At 31.8% G+C, this 22,094-nt stretch overlaps 1 protein-coding gene across 1 annotated transcript; it reads right to left on the bottom strand.

Moving 5' to 3' along the window:
• Window positions 1-7,785: 7,785 nt before the first annotated feature.
• On the bottom strand, window positions 7,786-12,623 carry LOC115700820 (COP9 signalosome complex subunit 4). The gene is made up of 14 exons (XM_030628481.2): window positions 12,347-12,623; window positions 12,076-12,227; window positions 11,751-11,854; window positions 11,578-11,638; window positions 10,230-10,322; window positions 10,017-10,117; window positions 9,751-9,859; window positions 9,616-9,660; window positions 9,451-9,519; window positions 9,266-9,357; window positions 9,110-9,152; window positions 8,673-8,732; window positions 8,309-8,368; window positions 7,786-8,088 (listed from the first exon to the last, which is right to left on the bottom strand). The coding sequence occupies exons 1-14, from the start codon at window positions 12,474-12,476 to the stop codon at window positions 8,014-8,016; spliced, it is 1,194 nt and encodes a 397-aa protein (XP_030484341.1). The 5' UTR covers window positions 12,477-12,623; the 3' UTR covers window positions 7,786-8,013.
• Window positions 12,624-22,094: the final 9,471 nt, after the last annotated feature.

Here is a 22,094-nt window from a genome sequence, read left to right as displayed (position 1 = left end):
GTAAATTTTAGTTTTATTATAAGTAGATAAATAAGCGAAATTTATTAATTATGGAGAATTATATAGCATGTGTGAACATAATATGAGCTATTTGTGGGATGAAAATATTTTCAGGTTTGGCTACCTTAGAGACTTGATCGGGGGCAAAAAATATCATAACAAGTTTAATTAATAGATATGATGGGAATATTGTAATATGTTAATAGTGTAAGTATTGAGGTAATTAGAAGTATGTGGGATTTGACCTAGTGCTCTAGAAGGAGATTTTTTAGTGGCTAAGAAATGATGAGATAACTATTATCAACAAAGTTTTATTAATAATATTATTATATTATTATTATTAAAGTTTGGTTTTTAAATTCATCAGTTATATGTATATATAAAATAAGTTTTAAAAAAATATTACAGAAAAGAAAAGAACGAAACAAAACCCTCTCCTTCGATGCAACAAAATCCTCCTTCCCCTTAATCCATTTTCTTCTTTAATTTTCAACCCAAAACTTAGTAATTCAAGCTCTGGTAGTAGCAAGATAGTAAAGCATTGAAGAGAAAAATCTTAAGGTAAGGATTGGTTTCATTTTAAGTTGAATACAATTGGTTTTATATAGTGGCTTTGTGATTTAGAGTAGTTATAAGAATTTTGACTTCATGAATTGTTTTTGGGTAGCCATGGGACTAGTTTTGATATTTACTTGTTGAATTTGAGGTAATTTTGAGTTATAAATCGAGTTTAGAACTTTTTAAAGCTTAAATTTGAACTTTAATGGTGTTTTTCATTTAAAGACACGATTTTAATTTCTGTTAAGTAAGAATTGTTATAATATGGTACATATGTGCCCTATGAAGTTTGGAATGATAATAGGTTTCGGTGGTGTTTCAAAGAGTGCAAAATTCGGCATTTTTCGTGCCAAGAAACGGTTAATCATTTTTACCAAAACGATTTGCCTGAAATTTCAAGTAGATCAAAAATCGTATTTTTGTCATAATTTTTTACTCGGGTGTCCGTTTTAGACGTTCTATACACCGTTTTGAAGCTTGCAACAAGCTCTACAATATGGTGTATGTTTCAAAGTCAAAATATAAGTTTTATTTTAGTGTATTTATACCACGGGGTTTGGTAGAAAACCCAAGATTATTTTATGAAAATATTAAGCAATGTTTCGAGATAGACACTTATTTGTTTACTGTTGTTTTATCGTTATGATATAGGGCTCGGGATCATCGATCGTTCTCCAAGTAGGTCGACCAACATATTTGAACAAAAACTTGAGGTAAGAAACGTATACAAGTACCACATAACATGTTAAAGTATGATTAATTATCATTTCAACTCAATTATGATTGAAGTAATGAAATGGTGATTACCATTAAAGCGGATTATAGTTACAATTGTCTTATTAGACAATGATTGAGAACCATAGGATTATCTGATTAGGCAATACGGTATATGAATGTCAGACTATGGCATGAGCTTTCCTTATTAGGCAATGCAGCGTATGGATGTCAGACTATGGCATGAGCTTGTATGATTAGGCAATACGATACATGGATGCCAGGCTATGGCATGAATTCGCCTGAGTAGGCAATGTGATATGTGGATACTAGTATTTGGGTTGTTCTTGTGAGGCAACTGTGAGAAAGTCATAACTCTAAACTGAAATCGTTGTTAGGTTTCTTCCTATCAGTGATCCTATTTAGGTAGCAGCAGTGACATATGGGTGCCAGGCTATGGCATAGACTCGTCTGATAAGGCGATGCGATACATTGGTGCCGAGTTATTTAGATGATGTGATACATTGGTGCTAGGTTGTGGCACAGGCTCACCTGTTTAGGTGATGCGATACGTTGGTGCTAGGTTGTGGCACAGGCTCACCTGTTTAGGTGATGCAATACGTTGGTGCTAGGTTGTGGCACAGGCTCACCTGTTTAGGTGATGCGATACGTTGGTGCTAGATTGTGGCACAGGCTCACCTGTTTAGGTGATGCAATACATTGGTGCCAGATTAGGGCACAGGCTCATCTAATTAGGCGATATGAAACATTGGTGCTAGGTTGTGGCACGAACTCACCTGATTAGGTGAGTTCGTCATATGATGTATGATGTCAGGTTATGACACGGGCTTGCCTGATTAGGCAATGCGATATATAATCACTTCTTATTTCCATGTATACGATCGATTATACTACATACTCTTTGGAATGTTATTTTTTGACTATTTTATAATAGTAAGATGGACAATTAATTATTACATGTATTTCTTTTATTACTTTTTGTTGAGTCTTTGTCACTCACGGATGCTCTGTGGTGCAGGTAAAGGCAAAGAGAAGTTAGAGCAGCCACGAGGTGACGATCTTCTCCAGCAATGTACTTATTGACCCTGTTGGCTTATGTGCCGAGTTGTCAGGAGTTGTTTTGGGCTGCATCTGCTGTGTATTTTGATTTCGTATTTTGACTTGTCGTTGTATATAGTATTTTGTAAAACTTTTATAAAAAAAATCCCCGAAACATAGCTTTAGTGTCGTTATAATGTTCATTAAGTGTTTTATTTTAGTGAAGTTTTTAATATTATCACAGATTTTAATAATTAATTAATCTATGATTTCGCTTCTCATCTTCTACAATTTCACTTTGTAAGGTTGGCAAACCTATTTCAGTTGGAATTAAAGCTTCAATTCCATAAATTATGAAGAATGGCAATTCTCCTATTGGGGTTCTCCTTGTGGTTCGGTATGCCCATAGAACCTTTGACAAATTTTTTAGCCACTTAGTTTTGCTTTCCTCCAAGTCCTTTTTTATGTTATTAGTGACAAAATAGATGTTTAATTTTCAAAGCATTGCAGAGCTTTTAAACTTTGCACTCCAAAATGGTGCGCCATTGTTCGTCGTTGAATCATGTAGAATCCCAAATTGATAATCGACATGTTTCCATATTAAAGTCAAGGATTTTTCCCTTGAAATCGTTTCATATGATTCTCCTTCTTCCCACCTGATGAAGTAACCAAGAGTACATATCATTTCCTTCTTTTGGCTCGAACAAATGACCATTGTGAAGTATAAATACACTTTTTGAGAAAGTCAATTTTTGGTAGCCTCTCTTCTTTTGGACTAATCCCCGACATGTCCTCTGATTCCCAAGAAAAGGTTCTATCTTCTTTATTGGGTGAGCTCATTATCTTTTCACTTTTTTGTTCTTCCATTTATGCTCTTACCAACACCATTTTCTTGTGCTCAAAAGGATCAAGTAGAGTTTCCTCAAGTTTTTCTGTTGTTAACCTTCTCACACTGTTTTCCTCTTCTCCTTCCAAATGTTTCATGTATGCTGGAAAAGAGCCCTCTGATTGCTATTTCTCCTCTTCCGCAATGATCTTCTCTTTCACCGCGTTGACTTTCCTCATCAATTTGCAACACTTCTTGGCTTGTTTCTTGCACCCTTTGATGTCAACTATATGAGCATCGTTAGGAGATGGACGTCTCAGGATTTGAGCTACTCCTTGCATTCAATGCAACCATTCTCTCCCCATTATTGCATTGTAACCAAATACAACTTTAATCACAATGAAATTGACTTTCAAAGTCCTTCCAGCAATCGTGACATCAAGTTCAATCGCTCCGGGAGGATAGACCCGGTTATTGTCAAAGGAAAGCACTAGTAAAGTTGAAGCTCTGATTTTTCTTCTAACCCCATATTGATTAATGCTTCGTGAAACAAGATGTTTGCACTGTTCCCTCCATCCACTAAGATTCTCCCTAGGATACAATCTTGGATCTAAAGTCAATGATGATAGCGTCATCATGTGGCAATTTTACTTCTTTGAGGTCTTCCTCGGTGAAGGTGATTGAAGCCATAAGGAAATGTTTCTCTTCATCAAGAATATAATTAACTTCATGTTGCTGAGCTCGCAACCTTTTTACCCTATTGATGGGTCTGCTTCTCTTGTTAGATCATATTTTCCTACTAGATTTTGGTTCAGTACTTCCAAGAATCATGGGGATCTACTTCAGCATGATCACCTTTCCCTTGGAATAGGTTAGGCAGTTCGCAAGTTTGCTGCCTTAAATATTCCTTTGTTTTCCATCTTTCTTTGCTCCTTCCATCTTGATTCTTTTTCACATACTACTGGAGTCCTCCCTCTTTTATTATTGTGCGTTTTCCTTATGAGAGATTTCCACTCATTCGTGAGGTGACAAACGTCTTGTCTGATCTCTCCTTTTGAGCTGCGCTACCATTATGTCAGGTTCCTTCCATATTGCCTTTTCATTATTTTCTAATCAAATCTGAGCATGAGTGGTATTGAGCTTGAGCTTGCTTTCAGGCTCTACTCTTGGCCTCTTATTCATGTAGCTTCTTTGATTTGGTCCTGGCCTCATGTTTGAGTTTTTGTATCATTTTTCACTGATCATTGGTGGTGGATTTCCTTTTGATGGCATAGAGTTCAGAGCCTCTTTTCCTTCTTTTGTTCTCAAATTCTTTCCTTTTCTGCTCTTCTTCTCGTTGCTCTATGACCTCGAAAAACTCCTTCAACTTTTTCTATCACTTCAGTCATTGTTTTTAGTTTGCAAAGAATGAGTTGTTCACTTGCCAAGGAACCTTTGAGCACCTTTTTAGTAAAGTAACCACCCACATCTTTTGTGGTTACTTCGCTCACTTGATACATCACATTCAAAATCTTTGTAAGAATTATTGAGGATGCTCTCCCTCTTTTTGCTCTGTTTGATACAACTCTTTTCTCTCTTTTTCTGCTTTTAGCGTTTCTACCATATTAAGTGGCAAAGAGCTGGGCAAGCTCATTAAATGGATCGATTGATCATTATTTCAATTGCTTGAATCTTAATAAAGCTAATCTTGTTAAGGTCGTAGAGAATGTCTTGCATCTGATTGTTGGATTACTGGTCTCCAATGCCATCTTCTGTTCAAATTGGAGCACATGCTCCAATGGACCCCCTTTTCCTTTGAACAATGCAAAAGTTGGCATGGTGAAGTCTTTTGGTTTGGGTTCATCAATGATCCATTTTGCAAATAGAAACTTAGCCACATTTCTCATTGCAGCTATATTTTGGATCATCCAGCTCTGTGATCCTTCCCTCTCTGACTTTTGCCATATTGTCTTTCACCATCTGTTCTTTTATTTGCTCCAGATCACCTCCAGATTGGTCAGAGCGCAATGGTTGTGTTTGTGTGGCGATTATTGGTGCCTTTTGTGCCACTCCTATTGGATTTGGATCGCACTCAATCCTTACTTGCTCATTCCTCTATTCTTGCTTGAAGTGCTTTTGGAGCACCTGCTCTGTGCTTGCGGAGTTAACAGAATCCAGTATAAAATCATGAATTTAGCTTGCTTTATCCTCCTTTCTTGCTTTTTCCAACACTTCTTTCTCTTTGAGCACCTAGCGTCGGTTGATTTCTCATTTCTTTCTCAAAGTTCTGAGATATTGTTATTGATTGTAACTTGTCGAAAAAATATTGAGATTCAGACCCACTTGTTTGTCCAGGTTCGTAATGAATTTGAGTTTTGTTCATTTTGGCCCGTATATCATCCATTTCAGTCATAAATTTCTGCATTGTGTGGTTAATGTCCTCTTGATGTTGCTTGTTCTCGTCTTGATCTTGCTGACATTTCTCTTTAGTATCACGCTGCTCTTGCTAGAATTTTTCTTTTGCGAGACGCCACATTTCCTCATTATGTTTGTCTCGCGCAGTCATTCTTTGATTCATTTATCTTACCTCCAACGCCAATGCAGTAGTCAGATCAATAACTAGATTCGACGTATCTCCTTCACTTGGAGCTATTGCCTTCTCTGACACCTTCTTAGAACCCATCTTAGTTCGTATCAACTTCATATTTTTGTTCTAGAGAATCCAGCAAACAGTGCCAGCTGTTGATGCCGAAAATTGACTCAACAACAAAATTGTATTATTACTTTGAATTCTTTACACCAGGTTTGATCTAATCAAAATACAATATGTATCGGTTTACATAGATTCCTTCTCAATTCCTTCAATCTAGTCTAGATCGATTACTTTCTGAGCTCAAACGTGCTCTTGAGGATGTACTCTGACAAAATTTCGACTAGTAGGGTGTGATCAAGAATTCGTTCGTCTTTCTAAATAAGGGGTGCTTCTATTTATAGGCACGAAAAGTGTATTAATTCTCATATGCTCTTTAGCATGCTTTCCTTTTCTTGCGTTTAAAGATCCTTAAGCGCATTTATTCTTTCCTCCTTAGAGCTCCTTAAGCGCAACTATTCTTTCCTCCATCATGCTCTGTTCTTCTGCCTCTAAGCTTCTTGCTCTGCTACCCTTTTAATGAAACCATGCATTTCTTTCACAGTCTTACTATATCACAATATTAGCTCTTTCTTCATTTTAATCCCCTAGAATTACTTTTTTACCACCGAAATCATTTTTATCCCTTACACTTAAGATATATACTTGATTTTTATTTTGATTATATAAATTAGTTGTATAATTAGTTTTTCTTATATACTTTCATTTTAGAAAGGCTAATTATAATTTTTACCCTCTGAACTTTGACATGTACCAAATCATGCTCCTTGAACTTTTTTGGTCATTAAAAATTCTCCCTGAACTATTGAGATTGTTGGATTTAAGGACTTTTTTCCAATTTTAGTAAAAAAAAATCTAACATAAATGAAAGTTCAGGGGGCATGATTTGACACATGTCAAAGTTCGAGTGGCATGATTTGGTAGATATTAGGGGTGTTCATCAAACCGTTCAAACCGCTCAAACTGCCCGCACTGCAAAAAAATGCGATTTGAAATTCTTTGTTGTGCGGTCGCGGTTTGAATTTTTCCCACACCACACATTATAAAAACACCAATTTTTATATTTATTTAGGTTCAATATGTGAATGTCCAACCCAAAGCCCACTAATTATTGTATTATTGAAACTTAAATTTTTTTTCAAGCCTTATGGTATTTTTGACAAGTGTTGCCCAAACTTTGTTGTATTTGTAATAGTTTAATTATTGGTGATAGTCCAAACCGCAAAAACCGCACTGCACCGCACCATTTTTTGTAGTGCGGTTTTTGCAATTTTTTAGTTTTGCGATGCGGGTGTGGTTTGGAAAATTAGAAAAACCACATGTGTGAATTGGTTTGAAAAAATGCTCAAAAACCGCAACACCCGCACCGCGAACACCCCTAGTAGACATTAAAATGGAAAGCATAATTTAGTACATAAGCAATCACTAAATTAGTAAATTGAATGAAATTGGACAAAAATCCTTAAATTCAATAATCTTAATAGTTCGGAGAGAATTTGTAATGGTTAAAAAAGTTCAAGGGACATGATTTAGTACATATTAAAATTTAAGGGGCGAAAATCCTCATTAGGCTTTTAGAAATATCATACTTTTTTTGTTTTAATAATAATAATAATAATAATAATAATAAAAAGATATTATTTTGTTAAGCAATAAGTAACAACATTACAATAGTGATTCTTAGCACTTTTTCTATTTTATTATTTACAAAGAAAATATTATTTAAAATATATAAATTGGATAAAAAAAATAATAATAGAAATATATCTTTTAGTGCAATAGAAATGTTAAAAAATTATATATTTTTTAGGCTATGTAGCCACATAACATTTAGTAAAAGATAAAATATAAAAGAAAAATATGAATAGTAAGTTTAAATTTAAATTATAATATTTAGAAAAAAGAACACTTACATTTAATATAACACAAATATATATATATATATATAAAATAACATTTCTTTAAAAAAAAAAAAAAACAAGTTATTTAAGACATACCCTTCTAAAAAAATAAATAAAAAAGACATTAATAATATTAATAATGTGAGATTTATGTGATAAAGATCAAGTCTCTAATGTCTCTACAAGTTTTAAAATGGACAACTCCATAAGAAAAGTGCTTCCATTGTAAAAAGTGAAACCAAACAAAAGCTATTCCAACAATTCCATTCCTTAGGATCCAACCAAACATTTTACCCCAAAGTGCTTACAAGTTACAATGCAGAAGATCAGACAGGAATTGGCAATCCCTTCTTTGCCATGCTGTCCAGGACATCATTGAGAGCTTGACATAACCCAACAATCTGTTCATATTTAAATACATAAATACATGTATACATACACATTTTCTATATAATTTTTTTTTAAACAAGTGAAGAGACCAAAAATCATGAAGATGAGATCACTTAAACGAACAATATTAGTCTCGTTGTGCCAACACTGCAAACTCTATGAAACTCCCCACGGTGTTCAAAATCTAGTAGTAGCCATTGAAATGTATGAAAAAGAAAAATCAATAATTACCTGTTGATCCCATCGCTGCAGTTCCTCTGTGTCATCCTCGAAATGTATGACAGCTTCCACCTGACATACATTGTGTCAGATTAGTGCTGCTTTGGTGTAAAATAGAAAAACAATTTTCCTTTGATAATTTTGAAAAATGATGGTGGTTGCTGCTGATACTTTCAAATTATGCAGTACTCATTAGAAAAATATATCTTCCGCACAAGATGGGGCGTGCAAGTTTCACTCAGCTAATTTAATTCATAAGTGACCTTCATGAAAATGAGACTAACAGAAGGCTAGATGGAAAAAAAAATCATGCATAACTTAAATCCTTAAAAATGACACCTGAAAGACAGATGCCACATTGCATACATAGTAATACCTGGTCAATCGATCCTCTCATTCTGTCCTCATAGATCATTCTTGACGCTATTTTTTCAGCCTACAAGACAAATTACAGCACTTTCAGAAAGAATGAGAAATAATAGCTCAAGACAAATTACTCACTTGAGCTAGCCTCAACTAGTGAAGAATAACACTACTCAATATAAATCATAATCAATTACTTGACACAAAGAAGCAACTAATTTGCAGAATCTAGGAGTCTTGTTAGTATCTCATTCCTATTTAAATCAATCACTGGATACTAAATTTAAAACCACAGATCCTCTACATTCAAATATTTATATTTTTATACATATTTTAAAATCATTTGCATTCAAAAATTGAAAGAAATAAATCGAGTTGAGTGAAAAAAGTAAATAAATTAAAAATCACACGAGCTTAAATAGAGAGAAAAAAAATAACAAAGACCAAGACCTTATTAGGTTCAATGCCCAGCAAGGTGCCCAACTCATGGAAGCTGTAAAGAAGAAGAAAAGCAGCTGTTAACATTATCAATCCCATCAAAATAATAAAAGAACAAAAGCATTGGAAGCCTAAATATGCAATAATGAAACCAAATCACTATCCTACCTTATGTTTGTGTAAAGTTTGCTCGCACTCAGCAAATTATGCTCAATCATAGCACGATCAAGGACAGTGAAGTTGTCAGGTAGAACAGCTTTCTGTTAAAGTTGATAAACGAGGTCTCATAAATCAACTTTCTCAACAATGTGATTAAATGCTGTATATACAACAACCAGAAAGAAGAAAGGTACCTGATGTGCTTTTAATTCTTTAGCAAATGCATCGATTTCTGGTTTTCTTAAAATTCTCTCCAAGTATACCTAGCATCCCAATTGTACAGCAAATAACGTTTCAAAAGTAAGCAGGAGAAACAAAGTAAGAAAGCAACCAGTCAGCACAAACTATGATGCCAATACCTTTTGGAGAATTGGATAAATCTTTAATTTTGCGCACCTTTCATCCTAAACAAAGAATCTCAAATTATCAGAGCAATACAAGGACACAAGAACTGGAAAACATATAGTATATGGTCATCTTGAGAAGCTAATTACTTTGTATAAAGTTGCAAGAACACGAGAACGTTGCGGTCCTGCAGCAGCCAGAATTGTACATGTAACAGCAGCAGATAGAGCTTGTTCCAGTGCTTCCTCGTCAATCTCTCTGAAATTAAAATAATAATTTAAAAATATATCATCCATAGTTTCTCACTAAATCAGGCCTGAGGCTCATTGGAGTATACTTACAACCATCGCAAAATCATAACAATTTGGTTAAAACTCGCATTAATAACTACAAAATTAAATTACATAATACATACTCTTCTCCTATTTTCCTCTTCTCAATTTGAGAAATGTCATAATAACGTAATGCTGCCTCCAAGAACTTCCTCTTCAAATCTAAAATCCTTGCATAACATACCTGGCGGAAAGAAAGGAAAGAAGAGGGAGCAATGAAAGAAGTAAGAACCTGTCAAATTTGGTGAAAATGCAAAATTTGACAATATCACCTCACAGTACGTAAATCAATGAACCTTATATTGTAAGTTCAGTACTTCCTGCTGACTGCTGCTAACCAAGAATGAAGCCTTATTAATAAAAGCTTCTGCGTTAACAGCATCATCATCCTACATCATGTAAAAGCAAACACATCAACCAAAAAGTTGGAGAACATGGCAACAACAGCATACTAAAAACTGTTCGATTTACATTTAAGAACAATTTGTTAAATAGTTATTTTAGTCTTTTTTATTATTATTTTAATCTTTTATGTTAGTAGCCTATATAAGGATTTCTTATTAGTTGTATTCTTTTACTTTTGATTTTGCAATTGAATGAAATTCTAATTTCTCTTCACTTCTTTATTGATTATTCTTCTCTTCACAAATAATTATCATGGTATCAGAAAAAGATTTGTGATAGTCAATTTCTTAAGCGTAATCACAGCTTTTGCGGATTTATCAGAGTAGGGGTCTGTACAATTGTCATCCGTACAGTTCGACATTCCAATTTTTTGTTTGATTTCTTCAAGTTTTTTCGTGATTCGCATAGCAGTTTTGGGTATTGATTTTCACAGCACAATTTTAAATTTTCATCAGTTTTGTTTTTTGCAATTTGTTCTTTTTTTTCTACAATAGCTCCCAATAAAGATGATTCCCTTCAAGCAATCAGTGTGAGATTGGATGGAAAGAATTATTTATATTGGAATTATGTTATGAAAACTTTTTTGAAAGGAAAAAAGATTTGGGGTTATATTTCTGGAACAAATAGAAAACCAGCAAATGGTAATGCAAATCTGTTAGAAAATTGTGATTAATTGTCATTTTACTCGTCACCATCTGAAGTTGGACACCATTACTTTGCCTTTTGTTCCTTCTTCGTTGCAGCTTGCTGGCTTTTTTACTAAGTGGCATACGATTTTTTGTTTTCGTTTTCTTTTAAGGAAACTCTCGATGCTTCTTGCAGCAGCATCGTAAGTTTGAGGGAAGGTGTTAAATAGTTATTTCAGATTATTTTAATCTTTTATGTTAGTTGCCCATATAAGATTTTCTTATTACTTATATTCTTTTACTTTTGACTTTTTAATTGAATAAAACTCTAATTTCTTTGCATCTCTTTTTTATTAATTATTCTTCTCTTCACAAATAATAATCAAGTTGTGCATAGACTTCAAGTGCGATTAAATATTTTGTAAGAATGATGCCTGAAACAGATATCATAATCATCTGTTTGAGTTTGACCACCTTATCAAATCCCAATGCAAAAGAAAAATTACTATTCCTACACTGTCTGGACGTAGAGAAATTGATCCAAATGAGGGACTGGCATCAAGTAACATATAATACATTCAATAACTGTCTAATAAACATTCTTTAGATGTACCTCAAGATAAAGGCGAGCTACTTGGACACATTTTGATAACCTGAACGTATCGTCAATCACTCTGATAACGACATTAAACAAAATTGCATACGGTTAACATCCTAGCAAATTGCAACATACTCACTTTCATGAGAACAAACATGAAGAAAAAAAATAGGATCTTACTCTCAGACCTCATTCCAGAATCTAGATCAATGCCACTGAGCATCTGAGCAGCCTTTGACCACTGCTGTTTAGATTCATACAGTTCGGCAAGTTTCTCTCGTATGATTAGCACCTGCAGCATTTTTAAAACCAAATACAACAAAATCGGTTAAGTCTCTTCAACAGTGTTGTGCAAAAACATCAATAAGCATCTCCGGGTAAGATAATCCAAGGCCCTATCAGCTTCCATGGGGAAACGGTCACCAAAATTCTCAATCAAGAACAATGTGCATTGAAAACTACCATTGTAGAATAAAATATATATAAAAAAAACATATAAATGGCGAAACGAACTTGTTCCTCAAACGAAACAACCCGTGGCTGAATCTGCGCAAGGATATAATGGGCAATCTCCTTCTGGGTTTCCGGCTGTAATAGCCCTAATTCTTGCGCAAAGGTCTGCAGTAGTTGACGAGAAACCACCAATGGTACATCGTCAGATAACACTGCAATACAATTATGAAACCGATTAGGAGAACTGAGAGCCAAATAATCATCCGAAAAACGGTTTAAGAAAACCAAGAATTGAATTGTGTGTGAAAAGCAAGTCAATTAGAGATGTTACTATGGTCAATAAACTTCTTGGCCTGAGTTGTGTCGTTGGAAGAAATTACGGATGAGAGTATGTGCTTGTACTGCTCGATCTTTTGCCGCTGATCAGATATCGCAGACGCGTTCGCGAAGGCGCTCTCCATGGAAACAGATATATCGACACCCACGACTGCTATGGTGAAGGAGTAGAGGAGTGTTGGAAACCAGAGTCCCCACTGAATTTTTTAAAATGATTTAGCCAAAGAATTTGGGACTGCTTTTGTTTGTTTGGTTGTAGAAATGGAATATATGCAATAATTTTTGGAAAATTTTATTCACACCCTTAAAGACATTTTATTTATTTTTTTTTTGAACAAAAAAGACATTTTATTTATTAATTTTTATTTTATATAAATTTATATATTTAATTATACTAAATTATTTTAATTATTTAAATTTATATCCTTAAAAATATACCCATCAAATAAAAATAAATTATAATTTAAATATTACGACCAAAAAATAAAAAATTATATAAAATTTTCTTTAAAAAAAATAAAAAATATTTATAAATGATTTAAAAAATAATATGAAAATAAGTATTGAAATTAACATAAAATAATATGAGAAAAGAATTTAAAAAATATTAAGAGTAAATTTTAAAAATTATTTAAGTTTATTTTTTTATTAATGAAGTGTATTTATCATTTTATGAGGTACAAATAGAACTTCCCATAACTTTTTATTATTCGGAATTTTACTTGTATCCCAAAAATTTATAAAAACATGCTATTTAATAATTTACTTTTATAGGAAATTAAATCATTAATTATACTAATTTTTTTAAAAAAAATTATTCTTCCAATTCATATTCTTCAAAATTATACTTATCAAACAAAAATAAATTGTATTTTAAATATTATAAAAAAAATTAAATAAAAAATAATATGGAAAATTATTAGGAAAAAATTAAAAAAAAAAAATTCATGATTTAAAAAAATGTAAAATTAAAATTAAAATAAGTAATAAAATTACATAAAATAAATATAAAGAGTGATTTTTAAAAATTATTTTAAGCTTATTTTTTTTTAATGTTAGAATGTACTTATTATTTTGTGGGATCCAAATACAACTCTCCTTTTAGGTAATATATTTAAAGGGCCCTTATGTAGTTCTTTAGTTACTTTCCAGGGATTAAAAACTTCAAATATGACAAGAATAATGTTACTGTTTGTCATTTCTTTGTTTACATGTTATTCCCGATATTTGTAAGTAGATGAAATTATTTTATTTTATTTTTCATTTTGTTTTTAAATGTAAGTTGTAATAGTTAGATATTTTGAGGGTATAGTTGTAATTTTACTGATTTTTTTCATTTATAGTAGGCTAATTAGTAATTTTTTCCTCCGAACATTGACATGTACTAAATCGTGCCCCTGAAGTTTTTTGGCCGTTAGAAATTCCCCCGAACTATTGAGATTGTTAAATTTAAGGACTGTTGTCTAATTTCATTCAATTTTACTGTTTCAGTGATTGTTTATGTACTAAACCATGCTCCTCATATTTTGATATCTACCAAATCATGCCCCTCAAATTTTAATATGTACTAATGTTGGGTTTTATGCCCTAAATAAAACTCATTTCAATATAATCAGATTTACTTATTAATATAGATCAGAAATAACATTTAATGTTGCATGGTTCACATGATTTATTTCATGATTATATGTACATAATGTATAAATTCATCTGAAACCCTTTTCACATACTTGTTCCTGTTTATTGTGCTGTCAACACATTGGAAAGTAAATATGACTATGTGAATAAAGTTTCCTAGATTTATCAGACACAGGGTTTTACTGATATGATAATCTACAACAAGAGTTTACTTGCATTTGGAGAAATGCTATGTTCTTTCCAGAACATTGGTTAAAGTAAAGCTCAGGTTGGATGCATGGAGTATGCATCGGAAGAGACCGATATTGAACTTTGACTTAGATTTAATTAAACTTACCGTAATATCTATTCAAGTCAATATCGCCTAGTTGATCCTAGATCAAATGATCTTAATCCTGATATGATTAGACTCAATCTCGAGAGGCTATTCGTGTTCTTTGATTTGTTAGTTAAGCCTACTTTTAGGTCAGGGTGATACGTACATTTTGGGAACACGGTAGTGCAATTGAGTGGGAGCGCTAGCATAAACATGGAATCTATAGCTTCTATCTGGCGAATAGTAAGCAAAGGATAACCTCCTTCGAGCTTGACCAAACGAACATAAATGGTGGAGTACTCATTTCACATAAGCTGAAATATCATTTATACGGGGTCAAGTGTTTTAAGGAATAAATACGTTGTAGGGTGTAACGGTAATTTAATCCCTTTACAGTGTAGATCATTCATATAGAGGATCATTGATCACATTAGGATTATAACAATGGATAACTGATGATGCGTCTATATGGTGGAAAATATAGAGCATTCTATTATACTGAGAGTGCAATTCTAAGTTCTATGCGTGGATTCAACGAAGAATTAATAAGTTAGTGAATTTTAGTAATAAATTCTTGATCTACTTATTGGAAGCTCGGTTATATAGACCCATGGTCCCCGCACTAGTTGAGATAATATTGCTTGTAAGACTCATATAATTGGTTTTGATTAATCAATTATAATTCTCAAATTAGACTATGTCTATTTGTGAATTTTTCACTAAGTAAGGGCGAAATTGTAAAGAAAGAGTTTATAGGGGCATATTTGTTAATTATGATACTTTGTATGGTTCAATTAATAAATATGATAAATGACAATATTATTTAATAATTATTTATAGTTATTAAATAGTTAGAATTGTCATTTAAATGGTTGAATTAGAAAATTGGCGTTTTTGATAAAATCAGATGCAGAAAAGGTAAAACTGCAAAATTGCAAAAAGTGAGGCCCAAATCCACTAGTATAGGGCCGGCCACTTTTGTAGGAAATTTAAACTGATATTTTCATTATTTTAATGCCAAATAATTCAAACCTAACCCTAGTGGAATGCTATAAATAGATAGTGAAGGCTTCAGGAAATTTACACTTAAATTTCTACACTTCTGATTCTGAAAAAACTGAGCCTCTCTCTCTCTCCCTATCTTTGGCCGAACCCACTTTTGTTGAGAATTATTTTACCAGGATCTTAGATCTACTCACAAGTATGTTTATTAACATCCTAAATATGAACTTTCTAAAACGATAAAATAAACACATATAAAGTTAAGAAAACCTTACATTGATGCAGCGGAATTAATGTCTCCTTCCACTCAGATCTCTAACCCTTGATTCCTTTCTGTAGCAGAGTATAATCAAGATCTGAGCCCGAATCTCCTTCTTCTTCAAGCTTTGATCCTTCACAGTCTTCCAATCTATGATTGAGTTACTGCTTGCTGTGTGTGGGCACTTACTCTTTCACTAGGGTCACGAAAAAGATGAAGGGAAAAGAGAGAGAGAGATTTCGGCCAAGGTAGAGAGTGAGGAAGGCTCAGTTTTTCTGAAGAGAGAAATTTCTGTCAGAAACCTGATCTGAAAACTTGTGATTTGACTGAGCCATCACTTTCTATTTATAGGCAACTACTAGGTCTAGGTTTAGAATAATTTGGCATTAAAATAATGAAAATAATAATTTGAAAAATCATCATTAAGTGGTCGGCCATATGGTGTTATTGGGCCTTACTTAATTTTGCAATTTTATCAAATTTTATCTCTATTTTCTCAAAAATGCCAATTTTCCAATTCTAACCTTTTAAATGCCAAAACTAATTATTTAATAACTAAAATAGATTATTAAATAATATTGTCATTTAATTTAATTATTAATTAGACATATAAAGTCCATTAATAAATAAATAAACCTAGAAAACTCTTTTCCTTACAATTTCACCCCTGCTTAGTGAAAATTCATAAAATCAGACATAGTCTAACTTTAGAATTATAATTGATCAATCACGAATCAATTAATGAGTCTTACAAGCAGAATGTTCTCAACTAGAATGGGGACCATGGATCTATATGCTGAGCTTCCAATAAGTGAACCAAATTTACCAAGTAAATTCCTACTTATTAATTCTTCGTTGAATCCACTCTTAGAACTTAGAATTGCACTCTCAGACTTATATAGAGCATATTGTATGTTTCACGATACCAATATACTATCTCATTTAACCATTGTTATAATCTTATTGTGATTTAAAGATCCTCTATATAGATGATTTACATCGAGATGGGATTTCTTTACCGTTCTCACCCCTCAATGTATTTTGCCCCTTAAAACACTTAGCTACCTGTAAATGGTGTTTAGTGATCTAATAATTAGTCAGTTAAACAAGAGCTCATCCATTTACTTCTATTTGCTAAGCTCGAAGGGAATCATCACTTAACTTCTATACACCAGTAGAAGCTATAGATTCCATATTTATGTTCAGCACTCCCACTCAATCATACTATCATGTTCCCAAAATATACGTATCACCCTGACCCAAAAGTAGGCTTAACTAATAAATCAAAGAACATGAATAGCACTCCTGAGTTGAGCCCAAGCATATCAGGATTTAGATTCTTTTAATCTTAAGATCAACTACTAATATTGACTTGGAAAGATATGTATAACGGTAAGTTTGTAATATCTTAACTTAGTTGCAATATCGGTCCAGTCCAATGTATACTCCATACATTCGAAACTAGTATACTTTACTAATGTCCTCGAAAGAACATAACACTTACTCCAAGTGTAAGTACACATCATCGCTGATTATCACATCAGTGTAAATCCAAGAACACTGATGAAACAGGGACAAAAACTTTTGATTCATATGATCACAATCACATTCCACTGTGTTGACGATACTGTAATTGTGAATAAACATATGATCTGGATTTAACTGATTTTGTGTGTATAAATGTAATAAACATATTAAACATGTTAAACATATTAAACCATTAGCATGCAAACATCAATCACTTCAAATTTCTTATATTGATAACTAATCAGATTGTAAAGAGTTTTATTTAGGGCATAAAACCTAACAAACTCCCACTTGCACTAATATAAAACAAACTGCGCAAATAGGTCAATCTGATGTCTTGATCTTCAGATCAAGTGTAGTATATTTGAATCCACCCAAACTTCTGGAAACCAGTTCATAAATACTCTTATGAAACATCCTTTACTATATGCTTTACTCATCAAGGGATACTGAAATCTTTACTGTTTTAAAAGTACATCTGAATTAACAGAGGACATGTCTCTCATATTTTAAAATATGTAATTGAGATAATACAGTGTAGACTTTTCTTCAGTGATATAACTTTCTGGTATTTTCGAATAGACCAAGTTACAATTCTTCTCTGGTAGAGCTTGAATTATTATTCAATAATTCCTCCACCCCCAAAGTAAGCACCATCTTATAGAATATCGAAATTAGATGGTGAGATACAAAGACAACTGATACACAGGTCCTTAATATCTGACATATAGATCACTTACATAAATCCTTCTTGAATATCTTCTAATGTTCCCTATTTGATTACATCTCAGATAGCTCCCACTCAATAGCAGATGTCTGGTTAAATAATACTTTTAACCTCTGATTGTTTAGAGAGTTACCTAGTTGTGACTTTTGTGTTAGTCTTAAAACTTTAAGTTAAGACTAAGTCATCAACTTAGCAGACTAGTATTTGAAGTGAAAAATACATGCCAGAGATAAAGTAATCAAAATTAAGATACCATAAAATTTTATGAGGATTAAGAATTCTTGGTTCAAGTCATTCGAATGGACTGAACTAGAGTTCTTTATCTTATTCTCATAATTCTGATAAGCTATACCTATCCATGTGAATGGTTAGATTTGCTTTTCAGTATTGTTCTTATGTACCTATCACAATTATCAACCTAATGAAGATGGGTATAGAACTTTAAAATTCTTCCACTCAATTAAGGTAGTGTGAAACTTTAACAAAGAACTTTCAAAGGTATCAAACTTTTACTTACACCAGTAAAATCGAAATGGAACATACAATCAAGATCAAGAATTTATATTGACAATAGCTGACTCATTATATTACTTCTATGTTTAAACAAGATATGTGTTTCATAGGGAATTGTGGAATAGACTCCACCCCTAAGAATATACATATAGGGTACTATGGATAACCTCCACCCCTAAGTATATAGAGATTATGATCCACCCCTAAAGGTTGTAAAGATCATGATTCTCTAAGTGTGATAGAGTTTATGTGGAGTTGAATACTATCCAGAGTTCATTAGATATAAAAGATCGTTGAACTGCATAGTTTTCTTAACTTTTCTCCACCCCTATCAGATCATAAGATCCTTTTATTAAACAAATTCTTAATAATTGTATGAGAATTAACAATTATTGATAAACATAGAAAATAATTTCTAGTGTTTATATAATATAACTCTATGAAGAGTTGTAAATATTATAGAATTTGCATCAATAATAAAAACACTTACACATACAAACATACAAATATAATGTGGTAATAATTGATGAAGATAAATTAAATGAAGCTCAATCTCATAAATTGCAATAGGGAATTTCGAAAAAAAACTTTATTAATATTAAAAAAAATATTGCAACAATATGAGATAAACAGGGATAAATATCCCTGACTAAAATTTGAAATCCAAATTGTCTTTAAACTAAAACAATTAATTCAAAAAATAAATTGAAGAGCTTCATCTTCATCTGGACGATTTCACCCTTGGTCCAGCTTTCTGATCCAACTCAATTGAGTTCAAGTAGCTTGGCCTATAAGAAGAAGAAAACAAATAAACAAAGTTTAGTCCAGAATCATAAATCCAATTGGATAATAATTCACTAAAACTCTTAAAGTTTATGAAAGGAAATACCTTGTTTCTTTGCAAGAAGTTTAGGACACTGGGGTTTCCAATGACCTTTTTCATTGCAGTGGAAACACTTTCCTTTAAGTGTAGCATCACCAGAAGGAGCAGTCTTTTTCATGACTTTTGTTCGCTTCTTGGTGTTCTTCCACTTCTTCTTCGATTTGGGCTTTGAAGCAGAGGCGACATTTGCTTCATCGTCCCATTACCATTACCAGGATTGTGAGGTTTACTCCCTTTCTTCTTGGGTCCTCCAATCAAATTTTCATAAGTTTGAAGGTCATTGACTAATTCATGAAAGTCAATTTCCTTCTTATTCATGACATAATTTGATGTGTATGGTAGAAATGCTGGAGTCAGGCTGTTCAAGATAAGACTTACTTGAGTAGCACTGTCCATTTCAGCACCATGATCCTGGGCTTCTTGGAAATAACTGGACATGAGGAGAACATGGTCACGCACGTTTTGATGAGGTTCCATCCGTGCGTTAATGTACTTCTTAGTCGCGTCAAAGCGTGACTGAAGTGATGCCTTACCGAATAGCTCATTTAACTTCGTCATAACTTCAGCAGCCTTCTCAGTTTTAGAAAACCGAGTTTTGAGGGTGTCAACCATGCTAGAAAGCATAAAGTATAGAGCTTTGTCATTTGCCTTCTGCCAACGCTCATACTTTTCTTTCACAGCTTTGGATGCATTGTCCCCAGGCACTTCAGGTGACGGCTCAGTTAAAACTAACAAGGCACTTTCTCCTATGAGAGCAATATTAATGTTCTCATTCCATTTATTAAAGTTAGATCCATTCAGCTTATTTTCAGTCAACAGTGATAACATGGGATTCATTTTGGTAAACAGGATACTACAAAATAATAGAAATCAACAAATAGAAATTAATCATGGTTTAACACACAAAATTAATTCAGAAATTATAAGCACATAGCAAGTAGGAATGATATGAGAAAATATTTAAAAAATTCAATCCTAAATAATTTCCAAGGTTTTCAACAAACTGATATCAGTGTCCCGTTTAGGCGAGAGTCAAAGTTACCATCCATTGAATAGAGTTGTCAGCTCATCTAAAATGTTAAACATTCTAGCAACCTTTTATTCGATCAAGATCAGAATCCAGCGTTATCCCGTTTAGGCGAGAGTCAAGGCTATTCTATCTCATGAGCTTCTACCATTGTTTCGCAATTTGCAAGTCAAATATGGTCGCCACCATTAGGGTGATCTATACCATATAAAACACTTACAAACCACTTATCATGCGAGATTAAACGGTGCGAAATTGCTAATGAACGTTCCTCCATTAGGGAGGATTACTCACTAAAACAAACGCGGTGTAAAATCCACAATGGAGATCGAATATCTAAATAATAATAAAGCTCATTGTTTAAAATGTATTTTCTTTATTATTCTAATAAATAAATCTCATTAAATTCTAAATTAAGAATTAAAATTCAAAAAAATAAGAATTTAATATAATATTTATAAAATTATACTTAGTAATAATCTTAAATATAAATATTAAGGAAATTAATTTAAGTTGAATTAAATAAATAATTAGCAACTTAAAAATTTCCTTTGAGAATATATTTATTGAGTTCGAAAATTTAAAGTATATAAAAATACAATTTTCGAAAATAATAAAAATAGAAAAGAAATACTTCAAGCAAAAATATTACCTATCTAGATTTTCTTTTGACTAGTTAATTTAATTTCTAATAATATATATTTTAAATTCATTTATTTTAAATTAATCAATTAAATGAAAAAATCATTGACTTGAGTTGGTCCAAGAATTAATTAAAGTAAATAATTAATTTACAACTCAATCTATTTTTCAAAAATTCGAAAATATGGCATAATTAAAATGCAAATTTCGAAATTGATTAATAAAATAAAGAAAAATATATATATTGAAAATTATTTAAATTTAAGTTGAAAAATTAAATTTCAACCTAAAAATAATTTTCTATTTAATTAAGTGTCATGAAAAATCAATAAATATTTAAGTATCATGATGAAAATCAACTTAGATATTTAGATTTTTAAACTTAATTAAATGTATTAAATTCAAGAAATAATAATTAAGTGTAAAGAAGGCTTAATTATTTATTTCTATTTAATACTAGGAAAAATATACTTAATAAAATTGTACCAAAATTAATTATTTAAATAATTAATTTCACAAAAGTATAATATTTTCCTATTTAAATATTAGAAATAATAAGTAGTCTAGAAATTACTATCTAGAAAATATCTTATTTGACTAAGTATCTTTTCAAAATTTGAAAAATATTTAATTTAAGTTGTATAGAAAAAATCTAAAACTTAAATAATTTCAAATCTAGATTTAATTAAATATCACAAATTAAGTTGTAACCACTTAATTTGAAGATATCTTTTAAAGTTAATATTTGAAAAGATATTAACCAAAAAATATCTAAGATATTCCATTTCATGTTAATATTTGAAAAGATATTAACTTAAAAAATATCTTAAGAATCTTTAATAACTAATACCTAAGATTCCTCAACTTGATTTAAAATTTAAATCAAATATTCAAATTTAAGTTAGTTAAGAAAAATCAGTTGATACAACTAATTTATAACTTAAATAGGAATATTTAATTAAATAAGCTCCAGAAAGAATCTTAGTTAGTTAAAATTCGATATTTAATTAAATACAAGAAAAATACAAATAGTTTGTCTAGAAATAATATCTAAACTAAAAGTGTTTTTCTTAAAATTAACTTTAAAATATTAAAATGAAAAATAAATTTCCATATATTTTAAAAGTTAATTATGTTGCTAATTCAATTTTATTAGGTCAAACTAATATAATTAACCTAGTACAGTTATTCAAATCAGGCAAATGGGCC

This window comes from Cannabis sativa, chromosome 8, assembly GCF_029168945.1.
Source record: "Cannabis sativa cultivar Pink pepper isolate KNU-18-1 chromosome 8, ASM2916894v1, whole genome shotgun sequence".
In the NCBI taxonomy this organism is placed as follows: Eukaryota; Viridiplantae; Streptophyta; class Magnoliopsida; order Rosales; family Cannabaceae; genus Cannabis; species Cannabis sativa.
This window is presented reverse-complemented; position numbering and strand designations above follow the sequence as displayed.